Raw genomic sequence first — 25,002 nt, 5'->3', positions numbered from 1 at the left:
AGCGTCGGTGGTAATGTTACCAAAGGAAAGAACACAGTAGTTACACCCCACTCTGACCAAGCAGCCGAACAAACCCACTCCACTAGTGCAGCCACGACCTGGCCACCCACACAAACACAAATATAGCTAAACCAGTTTAGAGATAGACATGCAATCAAACACACCCATATTAACTAGGTGAGAGCAGATTAAGGCTGATCGTAGCGAGGCAACTAATAAACATACCTTAAGCGTGTTTCGGATTGGTGGCTTGTACAGAGACGAGTGGTTTAGGTTAACCGAAGCCGAGCCAAAAGAGACACCGTGGACGTGTCCATCCGCCGCGGACCCGTCCGCACGGCCGCACCCGACCCCGATTCGTCAACAGACCCGCACGACGAAGCAAACAGAGGCATCCCACCCTTCTGCTTTCCGCCGTTTCCTCTCCCGACTCTCTCCTCGCCGGGCGCCGGCAACGGCCGCGGAGGAGTAGGAGGAACAGAGACCGATCGAGGCGGCGGTGGCTGCAGCTGCTGAGGCGATGGGTGATCACGAGGCGCGCGGTGACGACTTCGAGAAGAAGGCGGAGAAGAAGCTCTCGGGCTGGGGCCTCTTCAGCTCCAAGTACGAGGACGCCGCGGACCTCTTCGACAAGGCTGCGAACTCCTTCAAGCTCGCCAAGAACTGTGAGCGCTCCTGGCTGCCCCTGCCCAGATCCCCCTCCGCGCCCCCCCCCCCCCCCCCCCCCCCCCCCCCCCCCCCCCCCCCCACCCCCACCCATTTGCTTTTTCCCCAATTGGTTATGATGAGTCGTTTGGTGGCCCTGCCGCCAGATCTGTCAGCCGATCGGGCGTCAGGATCGTTAGCTGCTTAGTTTGGCAAACTAGCGGATGGGTTGGATCCGGGGTGGATCTTGGGTTGCGGATCTACGGCCGAGCCGCGTGATCTTTGATGCACTAGGTTTCGTCTGAGGATGTTGCTTCCATATGAGTACACAGATTGTGCTTTTGCTTCCTTATCTCTGAACTTTGTTTAGGTGGTCTGGCCCGAAAAGGGTCGGGCCTGGTGTATCCTGCTCCCTCTTTCCATTTCAGATCAGATTGTTTCATTTATTTTTCCTGAGTATTTATCCAATTATATTTCTTTGATAGGATTTTTGCTGATTCACATAATTCACTGGGACAGAGAACTTGGCGCATAATAGATGTTTATGTTTATAGTCATCTCATTGTAGTGTTGATTGGGCTGACAGCACTGGTATGCTTGAATTGCTGTAGTATATATGGGATCCGTGGACTGCATGAAAGAATAGAATAAAATTTTGTTTCGGAGATTGATTATAAATTGATGTGGGTCATTTCAGTGTGCCTTGACTTTATTATTTTCAGTGACTAAAATCACTTTACTGTTCAGGGAGCAGAGCTGCATCAGTGTACATCAAGATTGCTAACTGTCATTTGAAGGTTGGTTCATTGGTTTGCTTATGTTTTGGGTTATTAGTTTGTCATCTTCACAAATCATGCTGTGGAAACAAGATGATGCTATGGTGCTTATCATTTTGCCGAACAGGGAGATAGCAAGCACGAGGTTGCCTCAGCGTATGTCGAGGCAGCAGATTGCTACAAAAAGTTCTCACCTCAGGGTACCTCCACTTTCTGAGTATCATGCACTCTACTGTTAATTGTCTGTGATTTTTTATTCTTTATCTTGCTATAATTCATGTAATATAATACTCGCATGTTCTTAGTGTTGTCTTCTGTGAACCACAGAATGTCATTCTACCATATTATGCTGCCCTTCTGCTTGCTTAATGTTGAGTTGACTGCCTTTTTTCCTGTTGTTAGCCATCTATTGGTTCTATTGTCTGAACTATGTGGCGTATTTCTTTCAATGATTGCATTTTTTCTATAACATGCATGAGAGCTGCATATCATTTCATTAACAAGAGAGGGAGAGGAAGAGGGAGAGGGAGAGGGGGTAGAACTCTTAAAACCTCAGCCCACAAACAAAACACCCACTCCACCTGATTCGTGGCAAGAAATAGCCTGTGATAGGATGAAATGACCTGAGACAACCTATAACAAAGGATCACCTGGCCCCATGACGACCTGAGACAATCTATAACAAAGGATCACCTGGCCCCATGAAAGGACCTGAGGCAACCTATAACAAAGGATCACCTGACCCCATGAAACGACCTTAGGAGCAATTCTTGTAGGCATACTACACCAGCTGAATCTGAACATCTGGGCTCGCACCATTGAAAACACAATCATTTCGGTGTTTTCAGATTTCCCAAGCAAAGGGTGATGAGAGAATTCAGCCCTTTCCTGTCCTTTTGCACTTGCTTCATGGTTTGGAACCACCAACATGACAAATGATTAGGATTGGTCTGTGGACAAATAGAACTCAAACCTAGCTTCAGCCTTCAAGAATATGAGGTGCCACACCTGCTGAGCAAAGACTAAGACACATGCTGTACAGATTCGCTGTCCTTCAAACCTAACTTCACAAGTTCAAGTGAAGGATTCACACGTCTTTTTTTTTCCTTGAAAACGCAGTAGAGCTGTATATCGTTAATATTAAGATGAAAGAAAAGGGATAAGATCCCTTAAAAAAACACCCCCAGACCCACATTAATAAGATACACTTTAAATGTACACTTTCAATTCACACCATCAAACAATCTGTAATTTTTAGCATTTTGTTTATTGACAATTACACAAAAAAAAACTCAGACATGTGGGTGGGTAAGACAGTCCCTGGGCATTTTGCTAAGAAGACATTGTCACACAAGTCGATAAAATCCGTGAACCCTTACCCCACGCATACAATGCGGCACTATAGCCCATGTGAGAACGACCATGACCTGGAATGAACCATAGACATGTGCTTTGCATGGGACAGACAAGGGGATTTCTTTTAACCCCAGCCTGAAATTTGCTTCCACGTGGAGTTGAACCCAGGACCTGAGGAGTGTCACTAGAGCCACCTGACCAACTCAGCTAGAGGCTCATTCGCATAACATAATAGCCAACTTGAGCTCCTTACCTGGTGTCGGGTACCATAAAACGGGGTACTCCAAGTGTACACCAAAAGGGGCACTTAAATCCCATCAACGACAAAGATAGAGGGTAAGCCATGAGCTCATCACCAGCCCCGTCCGAGCCGACCCGGCTCTCTGCATTGCCTCAGGCCTCTCACGGGAGGTCTCGGCGTCCTAACGCAATTTCCGCCTCGCGCGAGGCCTCTCACGGAAGGCCTCAGCAAGGAGTCCAATCTCCGTCTCGCGCGAGGCCTTATTCTCCGTATCGCTCGAGGCCGGCTCGTCCATAGCCCGTCGCCCCCGCCTCGACCGGTCTTCCCGACAGCACGTCATGTCCCATTAATACGTCTAACCACTCCCGCAACTCAGCCGGACGACGGCTCGACATCGCGGAATGGCCGACGGGACATGAGGTCGCATCAGTGCCATACTGGCTAAGACAGGGCACGGCGGGGATTACCGGCCACTGTATTCTGACGCTGTGCCCACGATCCGCGCCCGCACTACACTGTGCCCCGCGATCCCCGCCTCGAAAACAACACGACATGGGCAGCCTGGCCCGGGTCATCATCGCCTCCTAACTAGCACACCAGATCAACCGCTCCTTCCGGGCCTCGGCACTCTACACCAGGGTCTCGGCTATCTCGGGATTCGTGTCTGCCGAGACCCCCCACCACGGTGCGGCCTCGGCACCAACCGAGCCTCGGCCTCACGCACAGTCAATCCACAGCGACCCGCACGCTGACCGCCGCACCCGCTCCGAGGCAGCCCTGGAGCTCCCATGACGCACAGGATCGGATGTGACCAGCACGCCGCCCCAGTGCCCCAAGGACGGACCACTCCGACGACTACTCCACCACAGGAACAGGCTACAGGGCTCGGACACGCCACCTCTATTCCCACGACGCCGTATAGTTAGCACATGTACTACCCTTGTCCTCCCTTCAAACTATAAAAGGAAAGGACTGTAACACACGCACTACCTTGCCGCTTGAGAGCAACGTCTCAAGCAGCCCGCATCACTCCCCACCGAGACCTGGGACTAGCTCCCTCTCTCACTTAGCTTGTAACCCCCTACTACAAGTACTTCGGTGCAAGGAATACAAGATCAATCTCTCAGACTAGACGTAGGGCTCGAACCGCCTAAACCAGTATAAACCTTGTGTCTCTTTGCATTGCCATCCGGAATCGGGAACACGCAGGATAAATTCACTAGTTGGTTGAGGACCCCCCGGTCCAAAACACCGACAGTTGGCGCTCCAGGTAGGGGATTCTGTGTGTCAATTTCGTCATCCCAACAAGTTCCGGATGGCAGACCCCGTACGACCGTTGCGTCTTGGCACGGTGGTTTGGTTTGGGAGCCTTGAGTTCATGTCTCTAGGGCACGAGTACGACATGGTACTTCTCACACCCTGAGCCCCGCCTGCCGACGACGACGTCACGCACCGTTCTCGCCGCGCTCGCCAGGCGCGACGCGAGCAGGATCACCCCGATGCCACGCAAACCCAGGGCGACTCGCCGCTCTCCGCCGGCATCCCACGACCAGCTGTTGGCGCAGGGTCCCTGGTTGGGGATCTGTCTAGCCTGAGCATGGACAAGGGAAAAACGCCGGTGGCGCCCGGCGACGCCCCGACATCAAGCTCCGCTCCACCACTCTATAAGGAGCCAACTCCGGTAGAGCAGAGCCCGGCCACGGCACTATCTCCATACCCCTTCGGGTTGAGAAATGCCGCCGCATCTTATGCTTACGCCTACGCTTCCGCTCACACGGATCTCTCGGAGCGTTGCCAGCGCTTCGCTTTCAACTTCGACACCGCCACGTCGACCCACACCCACGCCAACTCCTCGGAGGAGGACGAGGCATGGGCCGGAGTGGATTTCTCCGACTTCCACGACCACGAGACCATGCGTCGCTTCTTGGCCGCAAGCGATTATTGCTTTGGCTACTCCGATTCTGACGATGAAGGTACTTACGATCCCACTCGTGAGTGCTTCCACGTCGGACTTGGGATGCCAAGCACGGGCGACGAGGACGAGGGGGCAGACAACCACACTCCGCTTCATCAGGGAACGGGCGATGCTACGCCTTCGCGCATTGTCCCACCCGCCGCGCGGAACGAGAACCTTGCCCTCGGAAAATTCCGGCGCCCGGACCTGGAACAACTCCGCGAGCTTCAGGCCAAGGTCGAGCAAGATCGACTCCTTCTGCAACAACTCCGAAGCACTCTCGAGCAGGAGCAGCAAGGCCGCGGTGACGGCGGAGGAGCCCGGTGACGGGCTCGCGACGTGCACCATCGCATCAACGACGACGAAGGTGATGATCGTCCCCCAATCTTCAATCGCGCTAGCCAGAATGTCGCGGCTGCGGCGATGCTAGTGCGCTCGATGCCCGAGCCCTCCACCACGGAGGGACGACGGGTTCGCGGCGAGCTCCAGGATCTCCTCGAGACTGCCGCGGTGCAGCAGGCTGAGAGTTCCGCCTCCCAGCGGCGCGGTGCCGTCTCGGACCTCCCCTCAACACCGCATCGGCAGGATAGGGAGGCCTCGGTTCGTCCCGAGCCTGCTCGGGCGTCGACCATCAACAGGGTCCCCCCGGTCCACGACCGCCTCGACAACCGACACGAGGCCTAGGGCGACCACGAGGTGATCAGCCAGCGACGGCGCCACGACGGGGAGGGGCCCGCTCGAGGCTACCATCCGCACCGAGGCGGCCGATATGACAGTGAGGAAGACCGTAGTCCTTCTCCTGAACCACCTGGCCCTCGAGTCTTCAGTAGAGCCATCCGCAATGCTCAGTTTCCAGCCCGGTTTCACCAGCCAGCCAATCTCACCAAGTATAGTGGCGAGACCAACCCCAAGCTCTGGCTTGCCGATTACCGCCTGGCTTGTCAGCTAGGCGGCGTAGACGATGACCGGCTCATCATCCGCAACCTCCCCTTGCTCTTATCAGACTCAGCGCGAGCTTGGCTCGAGCACCTTCCTCCCTCTCAGATCCACGACTGGTGCGACTTGGTTCGGATCTTCGTCGGGAATTTCCAGGGCACATACGTGCGCCCTGGAAACTCCTGGGACCTTAAGAGTTGTCGTCAGAAACTAGACGAGTCCCTCCGGGACTTCATCCGGCGCTTCTCTAAACAGTGCACCGAGTTGCCCAGCGTCGGAGACTCAGAGATCGTCCAGGCCTTTCTCTCTGGCACAACTTGCCGAGACTTGGTCCGAGAATTAGGCCGGAACGTGCCGCGTTCGGCCGCCGCGCTCCTCGACATGGCCACCAATTTCGCCTCAGGCGAGGAGGCTGTAGGGGCCACCTCCCCCACGGACGACGCCAAGGGGAAGCGGAGGGATGAGGCCCCCGAGGCCTCGGTTCCCCGCCTCCCCAAAAGGAAGAAGGATTGCCAGGGAAAGCGGGCCGTCCTCGAGACCGATATGGTCGCGGCCGCAGAACGCAAGAATCCCCGAGGCCCCCGGGGCCCCAGACCTTTCGACGACATGCTTAAGAAACCCTGCCCTTACCACCAAGGCTCGGTCAAGCACGCCCTCGAGGATTGCTCCATGCTACGGCGTTACTACGCCAGGCTCGGGCTCCCCGATGACGACGCCAAGCAGAAGGGCGCCGGCGACCGGGACGATGACAAGGACGATGGGTTCCCCGAGGTACACAACGCCTTCATGATCTTCGGCGGACCCTCGGCGTGCCTTACGGCGCGGCAGCGAAAGAGGGAACGCTGAGAGGTCTTCTCGGTCAAAGTGGCCACTCCACGGTATCTCGACTGGTCTTGGGAGGCGATCACCTCTGATCGAGACGACCACCCCGACCATGTTCCGAATCCCGGGCAGTACCCACTTGTTGTCGACCCGATCATCGGCAACACCTGACTCTCCAAGGTGTTGATGGACGGAGGCAGCGGCCTCAATATCCTATACTCCAACACCCTGGAGCTCTTGGAGATCGACCGATCGAGGCTCCGAGGCGACGCCGCACCCTTCCACGGCATCGTGCCAGGGAAACGCACGCGACCCCTCGGGCGCATCGACCTTCCCGTCTGCTTCGGCACCCCCTCCAACTACCGCAAGGAAGTCCTTACCTTCGAGGTGGTCGGGTTCGGGGGAACCTACCACGCCATCCTGGGGCGGCCGTGCTACGCCAAGTTTATGGCAGTCCCCAACTATACCTACCTCAAGCTCAAGATGCCAGGCCCCAGCGGTATCATCACGATTGAGTCCACGTACGAACATGCATACGACTGCGACGTCGAGTGCATCGAGTACGCCGAGGCTCTTGCGGAGGCCGAGACCCTCATCGCCAACCTCGACCAACTCAGTGGCGAGGCGCCTGACTCCAAGCGTCGCGCAGGGGCGTTAGAGCCCACAGAGGCCATCAAGCTCGTCCCGGTCGACCCCGCCTGTCCCGACGACCGGGCGCTAAGGATCAGCGCCACCCTCGACATCAAATAGGAAGCCGTGCTCGTTGACTTCCTCCATGCGAATGCCGACATATTCGCATGGAGTCCCTCGGACATGCCGGGCATACCGAGGGAGGTCGCCGAGCATGCCTTGGACATCCGGGCCGGCTCTAGACCGGTGAAGCAACGCCTGCGCCGCTTCAACGAGGAAAAGCGTAGGGCCATCGGTGAGGAGGTGCAGAAACTCTTGGCGGCCGGGTTCATCAAGGAAGTGTCCCACCCAGAGTGGTTGGCTAACCCCGTGTTAGTTAAGAAGAAAAATGGGAAATGGAGGATGTGTGTAGACTACATCGGTTTGAACAAAGCCTGTCCAAAAGTCCCCTTCCCATTACCCCGAATCGATCAGATCGTTGACTCCACTATGGGGTGCGAGACCCTGTCTTTCCTTGATGCGTATTCTGGTTACCATCAAATCAAGATGAAAGAGTCCGACCAGCTTGCGACTTCTTTCATCACCCCATTCGGCATGTACTGCTATGTGACTATGCCTTTCGGCCTCAGAAACGCAGGGGCCACGTACCAGCGGTGCATGACTTAGGTCTTTGGCGACCACATTGGGCGGACCGTCGAGGCCTATGTGGACGACATCGTGGTCAAGACCAGAAAGGCCGAGGATCTCGTCAACGACTTGAGGATAGCCTTCAAATGCCTTAGGAGAGAAGGGCATCAAGCTCAATCCCGAGAAGTGTGTGTTCGGGGTCCCCCGAGGCATGCTCTTGGGATTCATAGTCTCGGAACGCGGCATCGAAGCCAACCCAGAGAAGGTCTCGGCCATAACCAGCATAGGACCAATCAGAGACCTCAAGGGAGTACAGAGGGTCATGGGATGTCTTGCGGCCCTGAGCCGCTTCATCTCGCGCCTCGGCGAAAAAGGCTTGCCTCTGTACCGACTCTTGAGAAAATCCGAGCGTTTTTCTTGGACGCCCGAGGCCGAAGAGGCCCTCGACAGACTCAAAGCGCTGCTCACAAATCCTCCCGTCCTGGTACCCCCAGGTCAGGGACGAGGCCCTCTTACTCTACGTCGCCGCAACGACCCAAGTGGTCAGCGTTGCCGTAGTAGTAGAAAGGCAGGAAGAGGGGCATGCTCTACCCACCCAACGACCTGTTTACTTCATCAGCGAGGTGCTCTCCGAGACCAAAACGCTGCTACCCCCACATCTAGAAGCTGGTCTACGCTGTAGTCCTGGCCCGGCGCAAGCTGCGTCACTACTTCGAGTCTCACCCAGTGACTGTGGTATCGTCTTTCCCTTTGGGAGAGATAGTCCATAACCTGTCTTCAGGCAGGATAGCCAAGTGGGCCGTCGAGCTTATGGGGGAAGCCTTGACTTTTACGCCTCGGAAAGCAATTAAGTCTCAGGTCTTGGCCGATTTTGTAGCTGAGTGGACCGACACCCAACTACCACCTGCTCAAGTCCAGACAGAATGCTGGACCATGTACTTTGACGGGTCTCTGATGAAGACCGGGGCAGGCGCGGGTCTCCTCTTCGTCTCACCCCTCGGAGTACACATGCGCTACATGGTGCGGCTCCACTTCGCCGCCTCCAACAACGTGGCCGAGTACGAGGCCCTCGTCAACGGCTTGCAAGTCGCCATCGAACTTGGGGTACAGCGTCTTGACGTCCGGGGTGACTCGCAGCTCGTCGTCGATCAGGTCATGAAGGAGTCAAATTGCCTCGACCCCAAAATGGAGGCTTACTGCAAGTTGGTGCGTCGCCTAGAAGACAAGTTCGACGGTCTCGAACTAAACCACATCGCGCAGAAGTACAACGAGGCCGCCGACGAACTGGCAAAGATGGCCTCGGCACGGGCTCCGGTCCCCCCGAACGCCTTTGCCAGGGACCTCCACGAACCTTCCATTGACTACACCTTGGTAACGGAGGAGGGCCCACCTGTGGAATCCGTGGCAGGGCTCGACGCCCCCTCTACTGCCGAGACCCCCTCGACCAAGCCCGAGGTCATGGAAGTCAACACCGAGCCTTCGCAGACCGACCAGGACGCGGATTGGCGAATCGCGTTCCTCGATTGGTTTGATCGGGGGGAGCTTCCTAGTGACAGGACCGAAGCCCGACGGCTTGCGCGCCGAGCCAAGACTTACGTTCTCTGCAATGACGAATTGTATAGGCTGAAGTCCCTCCGGTGTCCTCCAACGATGTATCACTGCTGAGGCGGGCCGAGCCCTGCTTCGGGACTTGCACGCAGGGGCCTGCGGGCTCGGACGCTCGTGGGAAACGCTTTCCGCCAAGGGTTCTACTGGCCGACGGCGGTCGCCGACGCCACCAAGCTAGTACGCTCCTACGAACGATGCCAGTACTACGCTCGGTAGACGCATCTCCCAGCCCTGGCCCTCCAAACCATCCCCATCACGTGGCCGTTCGCCGTGTGGGGGCTCGACAGGGTCGGGCCTCTGCAAAAGGCCCCCGGGGGCTGCACCCATCTACTGGTATCAATCGACAAGTTCTCCAAATGGATTGAGGCTCGTCCGATCAGTCGAATTAAATCCGAGTAAGCGGTGCTGTTCTTCATCGACATTATCCACAGGTTTGGGGTTCCTAACACCATCATCACCGACAACGGGACACAGTTCACCGGCAAAAAGTTCTTGACGTTTTGCGACGACCACCACATCCGTGTGGCCTGGTCGGCTGTAGTACACCCAAGGACCAACGGCCAAGTAGAACGTGCCAACGGCATGATCCTACAAGGCCTCAAGCCAAGAATTTACAACCGGTTGAAGAAGTTTGGCAAGAAATGGCTCGCCGAACTCCCATCAGTCATATGGAGCCTGAGGAACACTCCAAGCCGAGCCACGGGGTTCACGCCTTTCTTCCTGGTCTATGGGGCCGAGGCCATTCTCCCCACTGACTTGGAATATGGTTCCTCAAGGCTACAAACCTATAACGAACAAAGTAACCGCACCACCCGAGAGGACGCCCTCGACCAATTGGAGGAAGCCCGAGACGTCGTGCTGCTACACTCGGCTAAATACCAGCAGACCCTACGGCGCTATCAGGCCCGACGCGTCCGAGGCCGAGACTTGAAGGTAGGCGATCTGGTGTTGAGGCTAGCATAGAGCAACAAGGGCCGCCACAAGCTGACCCCGCCATGGGAAGGACCGTACATCATCGCCCAAGTACTGAAGCCCGAGACCTACAAGCTAGCCAACGAGAAGGGCGAAATCTTCACCAACGCTTGGAACATAGAACAGCTACGTCGCTTTTATCCTTAAAATTCCAAGCATTGTATATATTTCTTCTCGAAATACAATTGAAACCCGTTTTTAGTTCTAATTTTTCGAGAAGTTCCCCGAGCCTATCGTTGGTCTCGGCAATACGATGACACTGTAAGGGAGACTCAGCTCTGCCTCCGCAGAACCAAATCTCCCTTGGGGGCTAGATGGGGCATTCCCCCTAAAGTCCCACGCACCATTTTTTAGTCGTCGTTTGAAAAAATTCCTACGCCAAACCCTCTAGCACGCTCTGACGAATCGGTTGCGGAAAACCCAAGGACCAAAAGCCCGTTTTAAGGCCAGAAGGTCGGTAGAGTCGCGAGACAGCCTAAGCCTCCGGGCTACGGCGCTCCCTCACCACCTTTCGCCCAAGGGATGACTTAGGCTCCAAAGGGGTTTCTTGTAAAGAAATCAGATCGGAGACAACAAGAGGGCAGAGGCTCGGAAATACAAGACAAACGATTAAAGAAACACGAGTACTTTAAAAAGAAGCCTCGGTGGCCACAAGCGTTACGATACAAATCTAATTCCTACTCTATTTACATGGCCACCTGGGCCCAGGTCAAGGCTCAGCACCTCCGGCATCGGCAGACGGCGGGGGAGGGACCACCTCTCCTCTTCAAACAACGTTGCCAACGCGGTGCCAGGGCCTTCCGCCGCCTCCAACAGCTTCGTCACCACCTCGTCGGCCTCACCGTCATCATCGGGCAAGACATAGCCATCGCTGATGGCTTGAAGGTCGACACCAACGTAGTGCGAGGCGATGACGGCCAGTGCGCGCTTGACGTCCGTGTGCAGCGCTCCTCGGAGCCGCTCACGCACTTGACCGCTCAGTGCAGTCAGACGGCTCCCAAGGGAGCTGCCTGACTGAACCCCTTCGACCGCCAGGGCGTCGCAGGCGGCACAGGCGGCACTCTTCAGCGCCTCGTGCTCCCCGATCTCGGTCTCGAGCACCGTCTGCACCGCGCTGGAAGCCTCGGCTGCCCGAGTAACCTCCGCCTCTGACTCTGCACCACGGAAAAACAGGAATGAGGTTGAGCGAGGGAAAAAACAACCTAAATTAGGGGCGGAAGCCTACGGAACTCACCCTTGGCCTTCTGCTCCCAGCGTCGGGTCTCGACCTGACAGGCCTCGGCTTTCTCCTTCCAGCGCTAGGGCCTCGGCCCGGGAAGCCTCGGCCTTCTCCTTCAGGCGCTGGGCCTCGACCCGAGAAGCCTCGGCCGCCCTGGAAGCTTTACTCCCCAGCTTTGCGTCACACAAGGAAGTTAGGGAACGAACATAAGGAAAAGAAAATACAACAAGGGGACTAGGACTCACCCTCGGCCGTCCCCCTCCAAACCACAGCCTCGGTTCGCGAGGCCTCAGCTGCTGCAAGGGCCTCATCCAAAGCACCTTTTGTCAGCTGGTATGCACTCTGTTCCGCCCCTAGCTGCCCAGCAAGAGCCGTGGCCGAGGCCGTAGCTTCTACGGCTCGAGCCCTGAAGGCATCCCGATCACTGGCCGCGCGGGTGAGCTCCTCCAACTCCTTGACCCGCGCCGCCAGAGGGGCGAGCTGCTCCTGGGCCGTGGCCGCCTCGACCTTCGCGTCGGCACAACGAAGGCGGAGGTCCTCCACCTCTGCGCTCCGCGCCGACAGGAGCTCATTGGCGCCGGCAAGAAGGCCCTTCTGCCGCTGAAGTTGGTCCCAGACATCCCTCTCCCGGCGGAGGAAGACCGACTTCCCAAGAGATCGGGTCTCGAGCTCCTGGGGGAAACAGAACAGGGGTCAATCCCTACAGAGAAAGCCCGGAAAAAGACCACCGCATGGGAAAAGAAAGTACGAACCTGGGCGACTCCGGGCAAATCGTTGGCCACCACGGACAGCGTCGTCCGTAGAGACCGCTCCGCCAGCTGGCGGTACTGCTCGAACGTGTCCCAGCGACCGCCCTCGGCTGCGTCCTCGAGGGCAAACAGAGGCCCTGCCTCAGGATCATCCCGGCTTTGCCACAGGACACGCGGGTGGTTCCACCCGTGGGGTTCGGGTCGCACCCGCGCGAGGGCTAAGCTTCCCTCGCCCGGAGTTGGAACCGGCTGTTCCACGACACCGACCGCCTCGGCGTCGGCCATCTCTTGCGCCCGGGAAGTATCGTCTGAGGAGATCGGAAGAATCTCTACCTCCCGGGCGCTCTCTCGCAACGACGGCGGGCCCTGAACCAAGGGTGCCGCCAAGGCCTTCGCCGCCTTCATCTCCATTTCTGGGCTGGCAGGCCTGATCGCGTCAGGTTGGTGGTCCGGGGGTCGCCTCTGCCATCGTGGCCTCGGTGGTGGGGCTACGGCCTCGCCATCGTGGCTTGGTGGTCTCGGGGCTCCGGCTCCCTATCGTGGCCTCGGCGATCGCGAGGGCCCGGTGCTGCCGCGCGCCTCGTGTGCCGCCATCACCGTAAACCCGGCCTCGGTGGTCCGGCGGGGAAACCGGCACTCACGAGCCTGCGGGGGGAGCCTTTGTGTGGTCTCGGAGTGGGTCTTCCCTGATGCCTTTCGCTACGTGGGCCACCTCGTTGGCGCCAAGGTAGGCTCCGCAGGCCGCTTCCGGCTAAGGGACACATAGGTAGACAAACAAAGAACAACAGGCACTGGACCCACCAAAAATACACCTACTGAGTTCGCCGGCGCCTGCCGCAAGTCGGGGCGGCAGTCGCTCCGGTCCATGCGCCGTTGGTCTCAACGACCGGGGCCCTCGGTCCTGCTGGTGCAGTTGCGGCGGCACAACGGGAACCTCGGCCGCACCGACCACGCGCCTCGCCGTTCAGCGGCGGAGGAGGCGCTACCCCGGGTCAGCTCCTCCCAGGAGTGCTGGGCTGCTTGCCAACGCCCCGGGCACCACCTCCACTACGTCAGGGAGATGGTCCAGGGGACCTCGCCCCACCTCGCCCTCGTCATCCCCTGTCCGAGGCCTCCGTCGACAGCGACGGCGACGGGGATTCCTCCAACGGGAGACCATCTTTCCTTTGTTGACGGCGACGCTTGTCCAGCTCCTCGCGCGCGAGGATCTTCTTTGTGCGCTTCGCCGCCTTGGCGTCCTTTCCGTTTTTTTCTGCGCGTCGGCGTGCGCCCGGTTGATCGCCCGCCACCTCGCGTCCTCGGGAACAGGCGGCGGAGAGGAGCGCACGTCCCTCATCCCCTGCAGGAACGACGAACGCGCATAAAGGAACAAGAAGTAAGAAGAAACGGAGGAGGCTCGGGGGCTACAGCGGCACACGACTTATCAGCGAGAGGAACCCCTGCGACGGTCGCATCGCGATGGGGGTCAAGTTGCCTGCCCCTCAGCTTCGCCTCTACCGTCTCCCCCACCCGACGAAGAATTTCCTCGTCGGAAAGGGCGGAGGAGGACATCCGGATGCCCTCAATGGGCTCATCCCGGCTTCATCTCGAACAACCGCCTGCCGCCGAGCCATCAGTGGCAGCACCCTTCGGCGGTGGAAGGCAGCCATGACCACAGCCACGGTAAGGCCACAACCCCGTAGCCTCTCTCAGCCCCTCCAGAAGCGGCTTGCAGCTTGGGCTGGTCGTCCTTCGGGACGCCGTACTTCCACCTCTCCGGGCAACTCCCCACAATCCGCCCAGTGTAGGGGGGAAGTCCTCCGTCGTCGTTACGAAGGTAGAACCAGCTCGTGTACCACCGGCGATTGGATGACGCGAGCTGGGCCGGGATGTAGAGGTGCTGGCGGTCCTGGCGCACTTGGAGAGTGCAGCCGCCGGCCCTCGTCGCTTTCCTCGTGCCCGATGTGCCCGTCGGCTTAGTGGTGTGCCCCGCCCGGAAGAGATGGAGCCACAACTCCCAATGGGGAGCAATCCCCAAGTACCCCTCGCAGACGGCAACGAAGATGGCCGCCTGTGCGATGGAGTTGGGGTTGAAGTTGTGTAGCTCCACGCCATAGTAGTGCAGGGAGCGCCCTGCATGAACCTGATCCGCCGGGACGCCGAGGCCGCGCTCGTGAAAGGAGACGAAGCTCACGACGTAGCCGTCGCGAGGCCTCGGCTCTGGCTCGCCGTACGGAGTGATCCACTCCGGCCTGTTAGGGGTCCGTCACCGGACGAAGGAGTCCTGCCGTCGACGAGCGACTGGAGTGTCTCCACGGTAACGTCGGAAGGATCCCAGGGGTCCGCCTCGACAACAACGATGTCGCCGGCCATGAGTGCGGTGGAGGGATCGGATGCGGCGTTGAGTTTTTCTCTCTCTCACTCGCTTTCTCGCTTTCCCCCTGGCTCGCTCTCCTCCCTTCTTCCCGGCACCCGTTGCTCTAGCGACGGCTCGATGGAGGCAGAGCTAATGCAGGCAAGGTAAGGTGAGGAGGGGCGAGACTCTTCGAGTATTTATGCAGGGGGAAGGCGAAACGAACGGGCGATGAAATCGGGGAAGTTTCCCCTCGATCCGGCGTAGTTAACCACGATCCGATTTTGCCGCCCACACGCCCACTTCTTTCTCATTAATTACGGGAACAGTTACTTCCCATCAACCACGTCACGCTCGGCCACTACGGCAGCAGGCGTCGTTTCGCCTCCCCAGGAAACCGCCTCAAAAGGCGCGCCGCCCGTTGCCGAGCCGATTGGGAAGATATCCCCCCACCCTATTCCTTTCAGATGAAGGAACCGGACTTCGAGCCCGTTACGGTCCAGGGGTTCGAAGGCTGGGCCCTAGGGGTTTCGACAGCCGCCCTAGGATAACAGAGTCAGGGACGACCGCGGGCGAGCCTATACGGGGCTGAGGCCCAAGCAAGCGAAACGCTTGGGACGTCCCTAAAGTCGTGTCCGAGACTGGCAGGGAGGTCTCCGAATGGGATCCCACCGTAGGGAGGCACCGAGCCATCGAGGCCCAGCGAACGGCCTCGGCACCCACTAAGAGAAACCCTCCGGTACTTTTGGAGTGCGTCTCTGGATCGCTAGCCGTCCCCTAGCGAACGGGGCACGGGCCTCCACTCGGACTCACCCTGGTAACAGCTCACCGGAAGTGCCAACGCTCGTGCCCACCGAGGGTAGCCTAGCACATTCCACCCCGTGCAGAGGCTAGGGGGCTCTTCCTGCAATCTTGCCGAGACCTAGCGAACCCCGGTTCGCACTCGAGGGGGCTCGGCAAAACAATCCCCTCCTTCCGAGCGAAAAGGAAGTGCGAGGGTCGTACAAAAAGTCAGGGGAGCTCTTGACGGCCTCTCCTGCTCCGTGCGGAGGCTAGGGAGCCCTTCCTGCAACCTTGCCGAGACCAAGGCTCGCGCCCAAAGGGGCCTCGGCAAACAAACCCTCAAGCGCGAGGGGCAGTATAAAAAGCCAGGGGAGCTCCTGACGGCCCTCTCGCTCCACGCAGAGGCTAGGGGGCTCTTCCTACAACCTTGTCGAGACCCAGCGGCTCCTGGCTCGCACCCAAATGGGCTCGGCAAACAAACCCTTCGTCCGAACGAAAAGGATATGTGAGGGTCGAACAAAAAAGCCAGGGGACCCCTGACCGCCCTCTTGCTCCAGGCGGAGGCTCGGGGGCTCCTCCTGCACCCAAGACGAAGACAAACGATCTAAGCCCGCGCTAGAAGCTTCGTTACAAATACGATAAAGGACACCGAGCCCGTTACGGTCCAGGGGTTCTAAGGCTAGGCCCCCTGAGGTTTCGACAGCCGCTCCAGGGCAACAGAGTCAGGGACGACTATGGACGAGCCCATGAATGGCCGAGGCCCAAGCAAGCGAAACGCTTGGGACGCCCTAAGTCGTGTCCGAGACCGGCAGGGAGGTCTCCGAATGGGATCCCACCGTAGGGAGGCACCGAGCCACCGAGGCCCAGCGAACGGCCTCGGCACCCACTAGAGAAACCCTCTGGTACTCTTGGAGTGCGTCTCTGGACCGCTAGCCGTCCCCTAGCGAACGGGGCACGGGCCTCCACTCGAACCTACCCGATAACAGCTCACCGGAAGTGCCAACGCTCGTACACACCGAGGGTAGCCTGACACATTCCACCCCTCCTTCCGAGCGAAAAGGAAGCGTGAGGGTCGTACAAAAAGCCAGGGGAACCCCTGACGGACCTCTTGCTCCGTGCGGAGGCTAGGGGGCTCTTCCTGCGACCTTGCCGAGACCCCCGCGACCCGAACTCGCACTTGTGGGCTCGGCAAACACGATAAAAACTCCTCGCTCAAACATGAAAACGAAAAAAGCCCCTGGAGGAGTAACTCCACTCCTCCTAGGGCCTCGGGGGCTACACCCGGCGAGTGCGCTCGCGCGCACCCACCGAAACCTCAAGAAGCAAAACACAATCCCTACGGGAGTGACTGCAAGTCAAGTCTCGATAAACCCTCAGGGAGAGCGCACTCACTCCCCCTGAGGCTTGGGGGCTACTGTCGGGTACCATAAAACGGGGTACCCCAAGCGTACACCAAAAGGGGCACTTAAATCCCATCAATGACAAAGATAGAGGGTAAGCCATGAGCTCATCACCAGCCCTGTCCGAGCCCACCCGGCTCTCCGCATCGTCTCAGGCCTCTCATGGGAGGTCTCGGCGTCCTGACGCAATTTCTACCTCGCGCGAGGCCTCTCACGGAAGGCCTCGGCAAGGAGTCCAATCTCCGTCTCGCGCGAGGCCTTATTCTCCGTATCGCTCGAGGCCGGCTCATCCATAGCCCGTCGCCCCCGCCTCGACCGGTCTTCCCGACAGCACGTCATGTCCCATTAATACGTCTAACCACTCCCGCAACTCAGCCGGACGACGGCTCGACATCGCGGAATGGCCGACGGGACATGAGGTCGCATCAGTGCCATATTGGCTAAGACAGGGCACGGCGGGGATTACTGGCCACTGTATAGTTAGTACATGTACTACCCTTGTCCTCCCTTCAAACTATAAAAGGAAAGGACTTGGGCTATTTCTAGGGGGGGACAGGTTCTCACGAAGAACAACACTCTGTAACACGCGCACTACCTTGCCGCTTGAGAGCAACGTCTCAAGCAACCCGCATCACTCCCCACCGAGACCTGGGACTAGCTCCCTCTCTCACCTGGCTTGTAACCCCCTACTACAAGCACTTCGGTGCAAGGAATACAAGATCAATCTCTCAGACTGGACGTTGGGCTCGAACCGCCTGAACCAGTATAAACCTTGTGTCTCTTTGCATCACCATCCGGAATCGGGAACACGCAGGATAAATTCACTAGTTGGTTGAGGACCCCCCCGGTCCAAAACACCGACACCTGGCTTATCCACAAATTTATTTTCCTGCCATTGCTGACCTGCTATTTATATCCATTCTAGATCCTTATTGGCCATATGACTAGCATCCCCTCATCCAAAACTGAGATTCATGTGCAGCTGAGAATCAAACACATTAGGACTACTTGTGCTATATCTGTGATTGATAATCTTCTTGCACAATTGTTACTATCTTAATCATAAAAAGGCCATGAATTTGTATTGACATCTCAAATGTTAGGAATACTTGTGATTTAAATTGTTTCTTATGCATCCATAAGTTTGATTATTATTACATACCCTTGACCATGCTTAATCTCTACTCTTTTAGTCTTTTATGATTTTATTCATAGTCCCTTATGTTAACATGCTTAGCTAAGTAGCTAACTTGTGTACATTAACCCCTTAATTGCAGAAGCTGCGCAAGCGCTAAACCAGTCTGTTAATCTTTTCTTGGAAATTGGTAGGTTGAACATGGCTGCAAGATACAGCAAGGTGAATAAAGTTTTATTTTGTTTACAGATATGTTATTATATGCTACTATCTTGTTTTTACCTCAGGCTATTGGATTAATGAACTAAGATATCCAGCATTCTTCTTCTTTGTACTTTTTTTTTCCCAATAGAACTTATAAGTATATTTGAATGATGACCTGCTTCAGAAGGAAGGATGATTTGTTTCAAAAAGAAATATATCACTCACACTGCTGGAAATTTGATGCATTTTCAGGACATTGGTGAGATATATCAGCAAGAACAAGATTTAGAGAAGGCTACAGATTACCTGGAAAGGGCAGCTGACCTTTTTGACAGTGAGGGGCAGTCGTCTCAATCAAACACCATCAAACAGAAAGTAGCAGAAATTGCTGCTCAGTTGGAACAGTAAGATTAGCTTCATTTGTCTTATAGTAATTATATCATACTCTGACCCCATATGTAAGTTGTTTAGGGCATTGACATGGTCTCCAGCATGACAGTTTGATGTTTGACTTTTTTTTGTAAAAATATATTATTTTGAAACAGAGAAAGATACATACTATGAAAATATTTTCCATGATGAATCTATTAATCATGAGTTATCAATCTATGAAACTTTTTACAAATTGATTGATGGGTAAAGTTTAAAAAGTTTGACCAACTAGAATCCTAATGCAGCCTATATCTGGAATCGGAGGGATTGATATATATATTTTTGTTGTTGTGGGGTTCTTGACTTACATGTGATCAGCAATTTCATGCACCTGAGTGTGAACTGGGTATTATACCTCCTACTAGTAGTATTACTATTATTAATTCTCTTTTATTTCCATATTAGTTGCTCCTTTTTTACGGTGATCAGCAATTTCATTGTCTTTACTTACATGTCACCCGGTCTAATTTGATAAAATATTCTTAACACTGTAATCTGTCAACTTGATATGTTGTTTGGAAAACTGTGCTATCTCCCTGCTTTTGCCATTGGATCCCTGAATATGAAAATTATCAATGGAGTATATGTATATATTCAATAACTAGCAAGTACCCCGTGCAGTTGCACGGGCTAGAAAGCATATATATAAGTTTGGTAACTAAAACAGTAGAATACATGGAACATGTTAGAATTCGTAAATACCAGCACTCCGGAATTTAATCACATTGTGAAAGCTGTTCGTCATAAAATACAAATAGGGAAAAAGTTTGTCAATTGTTGGTTGTGCTTAGCCAATCTGTAATATATTCTAAGCAGAACATCTGGGAAACTGAAGGTACTGAGGGGGAAAAATAAGACATATGATAAATGTCAATTAGCTGAGAATAAACACAAGTGAAATGGTGACAACATTATGCTACCTGCAGTTCACTGGTCATACATCGACGAAATGCTAGTTTTCATACACAACATCCTTGGAAAGCAAAAAAAAAAAGAAAGATGCTTTGTTGTTGTTGTGTTAGCTCATATAGTTGAAATGTAGAAAGCACAGTTCCAAGTAGCTAAAACCTGACAAATGGGACATGGTTCAACACTTAATCTGATGATGGCGTGAGTTCATTCCTGACTTCCCGCAGCGGCTGCAGTCCCGGATGAAGGTTCACGACGTCTTGGGTGAGACAGATTGGGGTTGGTGGAGGGAGTGGGTACGGGCGAAGAGGACAGGGCTGGCCAAGGCAGCATGTAGTGGAGGGCTGTGAACAAAAAGATTTTAAAAAAAAACCTGTGGACCAATAAGCAAAAATGCAAATACAGTCAGCATATGACCGGTAGAGATGATATACTGCTGCAATTAATATTGCTGAATATTTATATATATGTTTATGGAATTGCCTAACCATAATTAAGAATAAAGGTCTTTTTCGCACATCACAGGCTTGTATATTGTTAGCAATGCAGATGTTCAATAAACAGGTAGATATGTGCATACACGGCATGTGTATGGTATTTTGTTTTGGTACATATTCATATGTAGTAGCAGTTTAAAAGCAAAAAAAGAGGAAAAAGTAAAGAACAACAGGTAGAACAGCGTTAGTATCCCAGGAACACCTGTTGTACTTTTTGACCAGTGTGTATGAACAGTAGTATAACAGTGTTAGTATTCCAGGGACATTTTACTTTTTGACCGGTGTGTTTATGAACCTATTTGTTCAAGGCTTAGTCTTCTGTCCATCATCAGGAAAATAGACAGGTAAGTTCACAGCTTAAGGCTCACCATTGAGTATAGAAGTAGGGAGATCATTTACAGAAACAACTGCCAATGGCATGGAGTTGCCGCCTAGAAAAACAAATAACTTCAGTTAGAGGGAAAAAATTAACTTTTACGTTTGACATAAGATAGCAAATGAAACAATTTATGCAGATCTCAGCTAAGGTGGAGGCCATTGCCTATTGATCGTTGTCAATGGTAAAGTAAATGTCCAGGGTAGGTTGTTGTCGTGCCTAAATAGGTCATAATTGTTATTATTTGCACCAAATGTGGATGGGTTATAGTCAGGTCAGCTAGCTTCGTTGCTGAAGTTTGTTGTATGCAAACCCAAAATATGCGTCGAGCATTCATATATAGTTCGTGCTTGGCAATTTGCGAGGAATCCTGAGATTATCATACATATTAATGTGAAAAGAAAGAAAGGTTCCGAAGCAAACCAATGATAAAACCAAATCAGTGTCAAGTTTTAGATTCTGAAACTCTATTCCATGTTAAAGTTCTTTCCACAAACCTTGAACGTGTAAGAGGAACACAAAGTAGATATGCTAAGCTGTTTGCCACAAATCGCTTAACTTACACATCGTTCCTCATACAGAACTAACCTAAACTCCTGAATTTAATAGAAGAAAGTAGAATGCTTCTGTGTAAAGTAACTATATATCGTGAAGCTGAACTTTTTTGTTTCGATTATCAAAACTGTTTAAGGATGGTATATAGAATCATAAACAAAATGTGCATATTCTTCTTGACAGCAGCACCAACATATCAGGCGGCTACATATTTGTAGGTAAACTAATTTGTATCTGCAATATATGGGCCTACATATCATCTAAGGCGAAACAATGCAATAGCAGTTCCAACATGATAAACCATAGCATTTGTCCTCGTTCTTCGTAGAGAATACTCCGAAGACCAGAATAACAATAAGTTACAACTTACAAAAGGCGCTGCCTCTGAAGTGGCATGTCTAAGTGCCCTTGCTACATTGCGCAGCTAACTAAAGCTTACAAAGAATCAATAGAAGGAAAAAAAGCAAACAGATAAGAAGCGATAATAAAGAGTAGCAGGTGGCACAACATGCAGGGAAAATAACAAAAATTATTACTTGTTCTAGTCGTCAATAGATATATATGAACAAAAACCACACATAGCTTGGCTTTAGTTCAGAACAACGTGCAAATAAATAAGGAAAGGAGCTAGGAAAAGCGACCAAACCTCTGCGTTGTTGCTAGAAAATATATCTCTTCCATACAGTGGCAATACTCTGTTAATAGGGAACGGAAAACTAATTTGGGTCTTTAATAAATATGCTTTACTGGTAACCAATGCAGGATGCAGAGTTTTAGCTGTAGCCATCATTAGGAAGAAAGAACACATATATGCTGATGGAAAAGAAAAGAGACTACTCACCTTAGGAGATTAGAAGGAAGAAGGAATTTATGGGCGTAGAAACCTTGCTCTATTTCTTCGTGATCTGTTATAATACACGAAGTGAGACTAGGCACTATATCCAAACCAAAAATAGCAAATATGCTGTACACTTGGCATCTGTCTTCTTCGATCCAGGAACTTTTCACCTGAAACTACACGGCTGCGGCCGTCGCGCAGGCCATGACCCAAGCCGGGGCAGCGGCATCCTCCCCCACTCCATCTTCGGCACCTTGGACCATCGTTGTGGACCCGTTCAACGGAGCCGAAGCCCATGCCACAGGGGGGGAGGAGCGCAGGGGAAAAAACATCGCGGCCGAGCTTCGACGAACCTCGCGGCTTCCGTCCCAAAACCCGCAGCGCCAGGGTCCCCCCTGTTGGCCCAGCTTGCGCTCCGCGACGCCATCTTGCAGGCACATCGTCATGGGGCGGAGCGGCCAACGCCGGACAGTCGGCCGTGCCGGGAGCGGCCGGGCACGACGCCGAGCAGAGGCAGTGCGGCCATGCGGGAGGCAACCGAGGGCGGGGCAAGTGCGGCGCGAGGTAGACGTGGAGGGTGCGCTGGAGGCCAAGGGAGGCACGAGGGAGGGAGGTAGAAGTGGAGGCGGGAGCAGCAGAGGCGGAAGCGCACCGTGGCGCCTGGAGCGGACTGTGGCGGTTGGGTTGCCCAGGACATTCTGGAAGGCTCCGTGGAGCTGGCGAGTTGCTGGTCGTTTACGCGAAATCGTAGGGACAGGAAAAGGCGATGACGTGGCTGCATCGGAGGAGAAAATGCAGTATAGGAATAAGGGTAATGGTAGATTTAATTCAGATTGTGGGTAACAAACTAGCAATATAATGTGTTCTTACATCTGAGCTACAGAATTCCTTTTAACATAATCTCAGCAATTTTGAAGGTGGAATTCATTTTCCTTTAAATTCTGTTTTTTCATGGATGACATACTTTGCCTCAATTTTTTTTTATGTAAAATCACAAATCCTGAAGCAAATCTGGTTGCTAGTGGATTGTGGCAGCTTGCAGATCAGCACTGGCTATATATGCTCTAGAAGTTATGAGGCTTATTGATCTGCCTATTATCATGTTTTGATTAGTTTTCTTTGTTTTTGTTCTTCTCTATTTCTCTATTTTCTGTTCAAATTGGCATACTTACACCAACAAACATGTTTTTTTCTTTGTTCAAGGTGCATGGCAGCTATCTGGTTGTTTCCATCATCTTTGTTTTTGTTTTTCATGCATACTTCATTATAGTAGTTTCAGGGTTACAATCTCTAGTGGTATTTCTTATGCAAATTTTAATACTTTTTTAGGTACCCAAAAGCAACTGAGATATTTGAAGCGATTGCTCGTCAGTCAATCAACAATAATCTTCTTAAGTATAGTGTCAGAGGAATTCTCCTTAATGCTGGCATCTGCCAACTATGTAGAGGTGATCCTGTTGCCATCATAAATTCATTGGAGCGATACCAGGTGTGTATTATTCTGTCATAAGACCCTAACCAGTTAATGTGTGCCTTGTTATCTTTATAAAGATGTTTGGTTACTATTTTGCAGGAAATTGACCCGACTTTCTCTGGGACACGTGAATACAAGCTTTTAGCTGTATGAATAATTATTTGCCCTTTTTTCCTTGACACTTTTTCATTGTATGCCTGACTTGAATACAACATCTCTAGTACCAATAATGAAATATAATTTTAAAATAAATCATCCAATCGTAAGCTATTTTTATTTCAGGATCTTGCTGCATCTATGGATGAAGGGGATGTTGCCAAATTCACTGATGCCATCAAAGAATTTGATAGCATGACACGTCTGGTATGTTCAGTTGCAGTCCCATGTTTTATTTTGAAGTTTCAAGTCATTGGTGGCTAACCTGTTTATTTGTAACTTAAATGCTTTCTAAGTGTATATAAACAGTAAAATGGATGGGAGTTAGCTTAATAAGACCTTAAGAATAAATACTTCCTCGGGTCAAAGTACTTGTGTTTGAATTTGTACGGTCATTGTATATCTACGATTACTAATTTGTAATTTCTTCTTGAATATATTCTTAAAATCCTTCGAGTCTGATTTTGCAAATATATTTGAATAAATTTTGCAAGTATATTCTTAAAGGTACATTCTTAAAGACAAAAGATTTATTCAAACCTTAAAAACTACAAACATCAACAACTTTTACCTTTGTAGACATGTAAAACTTGTTGATATTTGTAGTTTTTAAGGTTTGAATAAATCTTTGTCTTAAAAAAATGTATTTTTATGACTGGAGGCAGTATACAATTAACCTGATAAAGGAAATCTAGATTTGGCTGGAAAAATGTCTATGGCACATGGTATTCTACTGTTTCTCCAGTCACCAACCTCACAGTGCAGGATGCCAGTGTTTTATTCTGCATTGGACGTCAACCTACCTCAACATAAAAGAGTTTTAAGGGCAATAGTTACTCTAGGATTCTCAACCTTCTATAACATGCTAAATCATGAGGTTCTTCTGCAACATGATTGCCGCAATGCATTCTCTGAGATAACGTCATAAACTTAGAAACTGCTCCAAAAGGGATTAATGGACACAATATGTAGTATTTTATGTGGTCCTTTTCTGTTTTCTCCCCTCAAATCTGTCATATATTGTGTCAGGATCCTTGGAAAACCACCCTGCTGCTCAGGGCGAAGAATGAGCTGAAGAAAAAGGAGGACGACCTTACATAAGTATTGTTTTGTAAAAAATGGTACGATATGTTTTGGTTTGTGCCTCCATTGCATTGGAGGCCACGTGTTCCTTACAAACGAGCATGATGAAATTAATCGCAGGTCTGGTTGTACAGAACGTCAATTTGGGTTGTCCTGTTCATGTGACTGCCAGTTTCGTTGACTTAATGATTTGCTGTCAGATTGAAAATTAGTACCGAATGCTTGTTTCTGCGGTTCCTGTTCTTTTCAAATCTCAAGACCTTATTTGCTATTGTAGTTCTATACCTCATTAA

The 25,002-nt window shown here is 52.7% G+C and overlaps 1 protein-coding gene across 1 annotated transcript; it reads left to right on the top strand.

Moving 5' to 3' along the window:
• The first annotated feature begins 316 nt into the window (after positions 1-316).
• LOC136477287 (alpha-soluble NSF attachment protein-like) lies at positions 317-24,895 on the top strand. Its single transcript, XM_066475412.1, has 9 exons — positions 317-665; positions 1,393-1,442; positions 1,549-1,621; positions 18,328-18,407; positions 18,642-18,793; positions 23,326-23,485; positions 23,570-23,617; positions 23,753-23,833; positions 24,656-24,895. Exons 1-9 carry the CDS (start codon positions 521-523, stop codon positions 24,725-24,727), a joined length of 861 nt encoding a protein of 286 aa, XP_066331509.1. The 5' UTR covers positions 317-520; the 3' UTR covers positions 24,728-24,895.
• The last annotated feature ends 107 nt before the right edge of the window (positions 24,896-25,002 follow it).

The sequence above is a fragment of the Miscanthus floridulus genome, chromosome 8 (assembly GCF_019320115.1).
Source record: "Miscanthus floridulus cultivar M001 chromosome 8, ASM1932011v1, whole genome shotgun sequence".
Taxonomy (NCBI): Eukaryota; Viridiplantae; Streptophyta; class Magnoliopsida; order Poales; family Poaceae; genus Miscanthus; species Miscanthus floridulus.
Note: the sequence above shows the minus strand (reverse complement) of the source record. Positions and strands in the feature narration are given on the sequence as shown.

Excerpts from the sequence above, each read along its gene's own strand:
- LOC136477287 (XM_066475412.1), top strand. The coding sequence starts at position 521 with ATGGGTGATCACGAGGCGCGCGGTGACGACTTCGAGAAGAAGGCGGAG. Across the intron at positions 666-1,392 it reads CTTCAAGCTCGCCAAGAACT|GGAGCAGAGCTGCATCAGTG; the intron begins GTGAGCGCTCCT and ends TTTACTGTTCAG. Across the intron at positions 23,618-23,752 it reads GTGAATACAAGCTTTTAGCT|GATCTTGCTGCATCTATGGA; the intron begins GTATGAATAATT and ends TTTTTATTTCAG.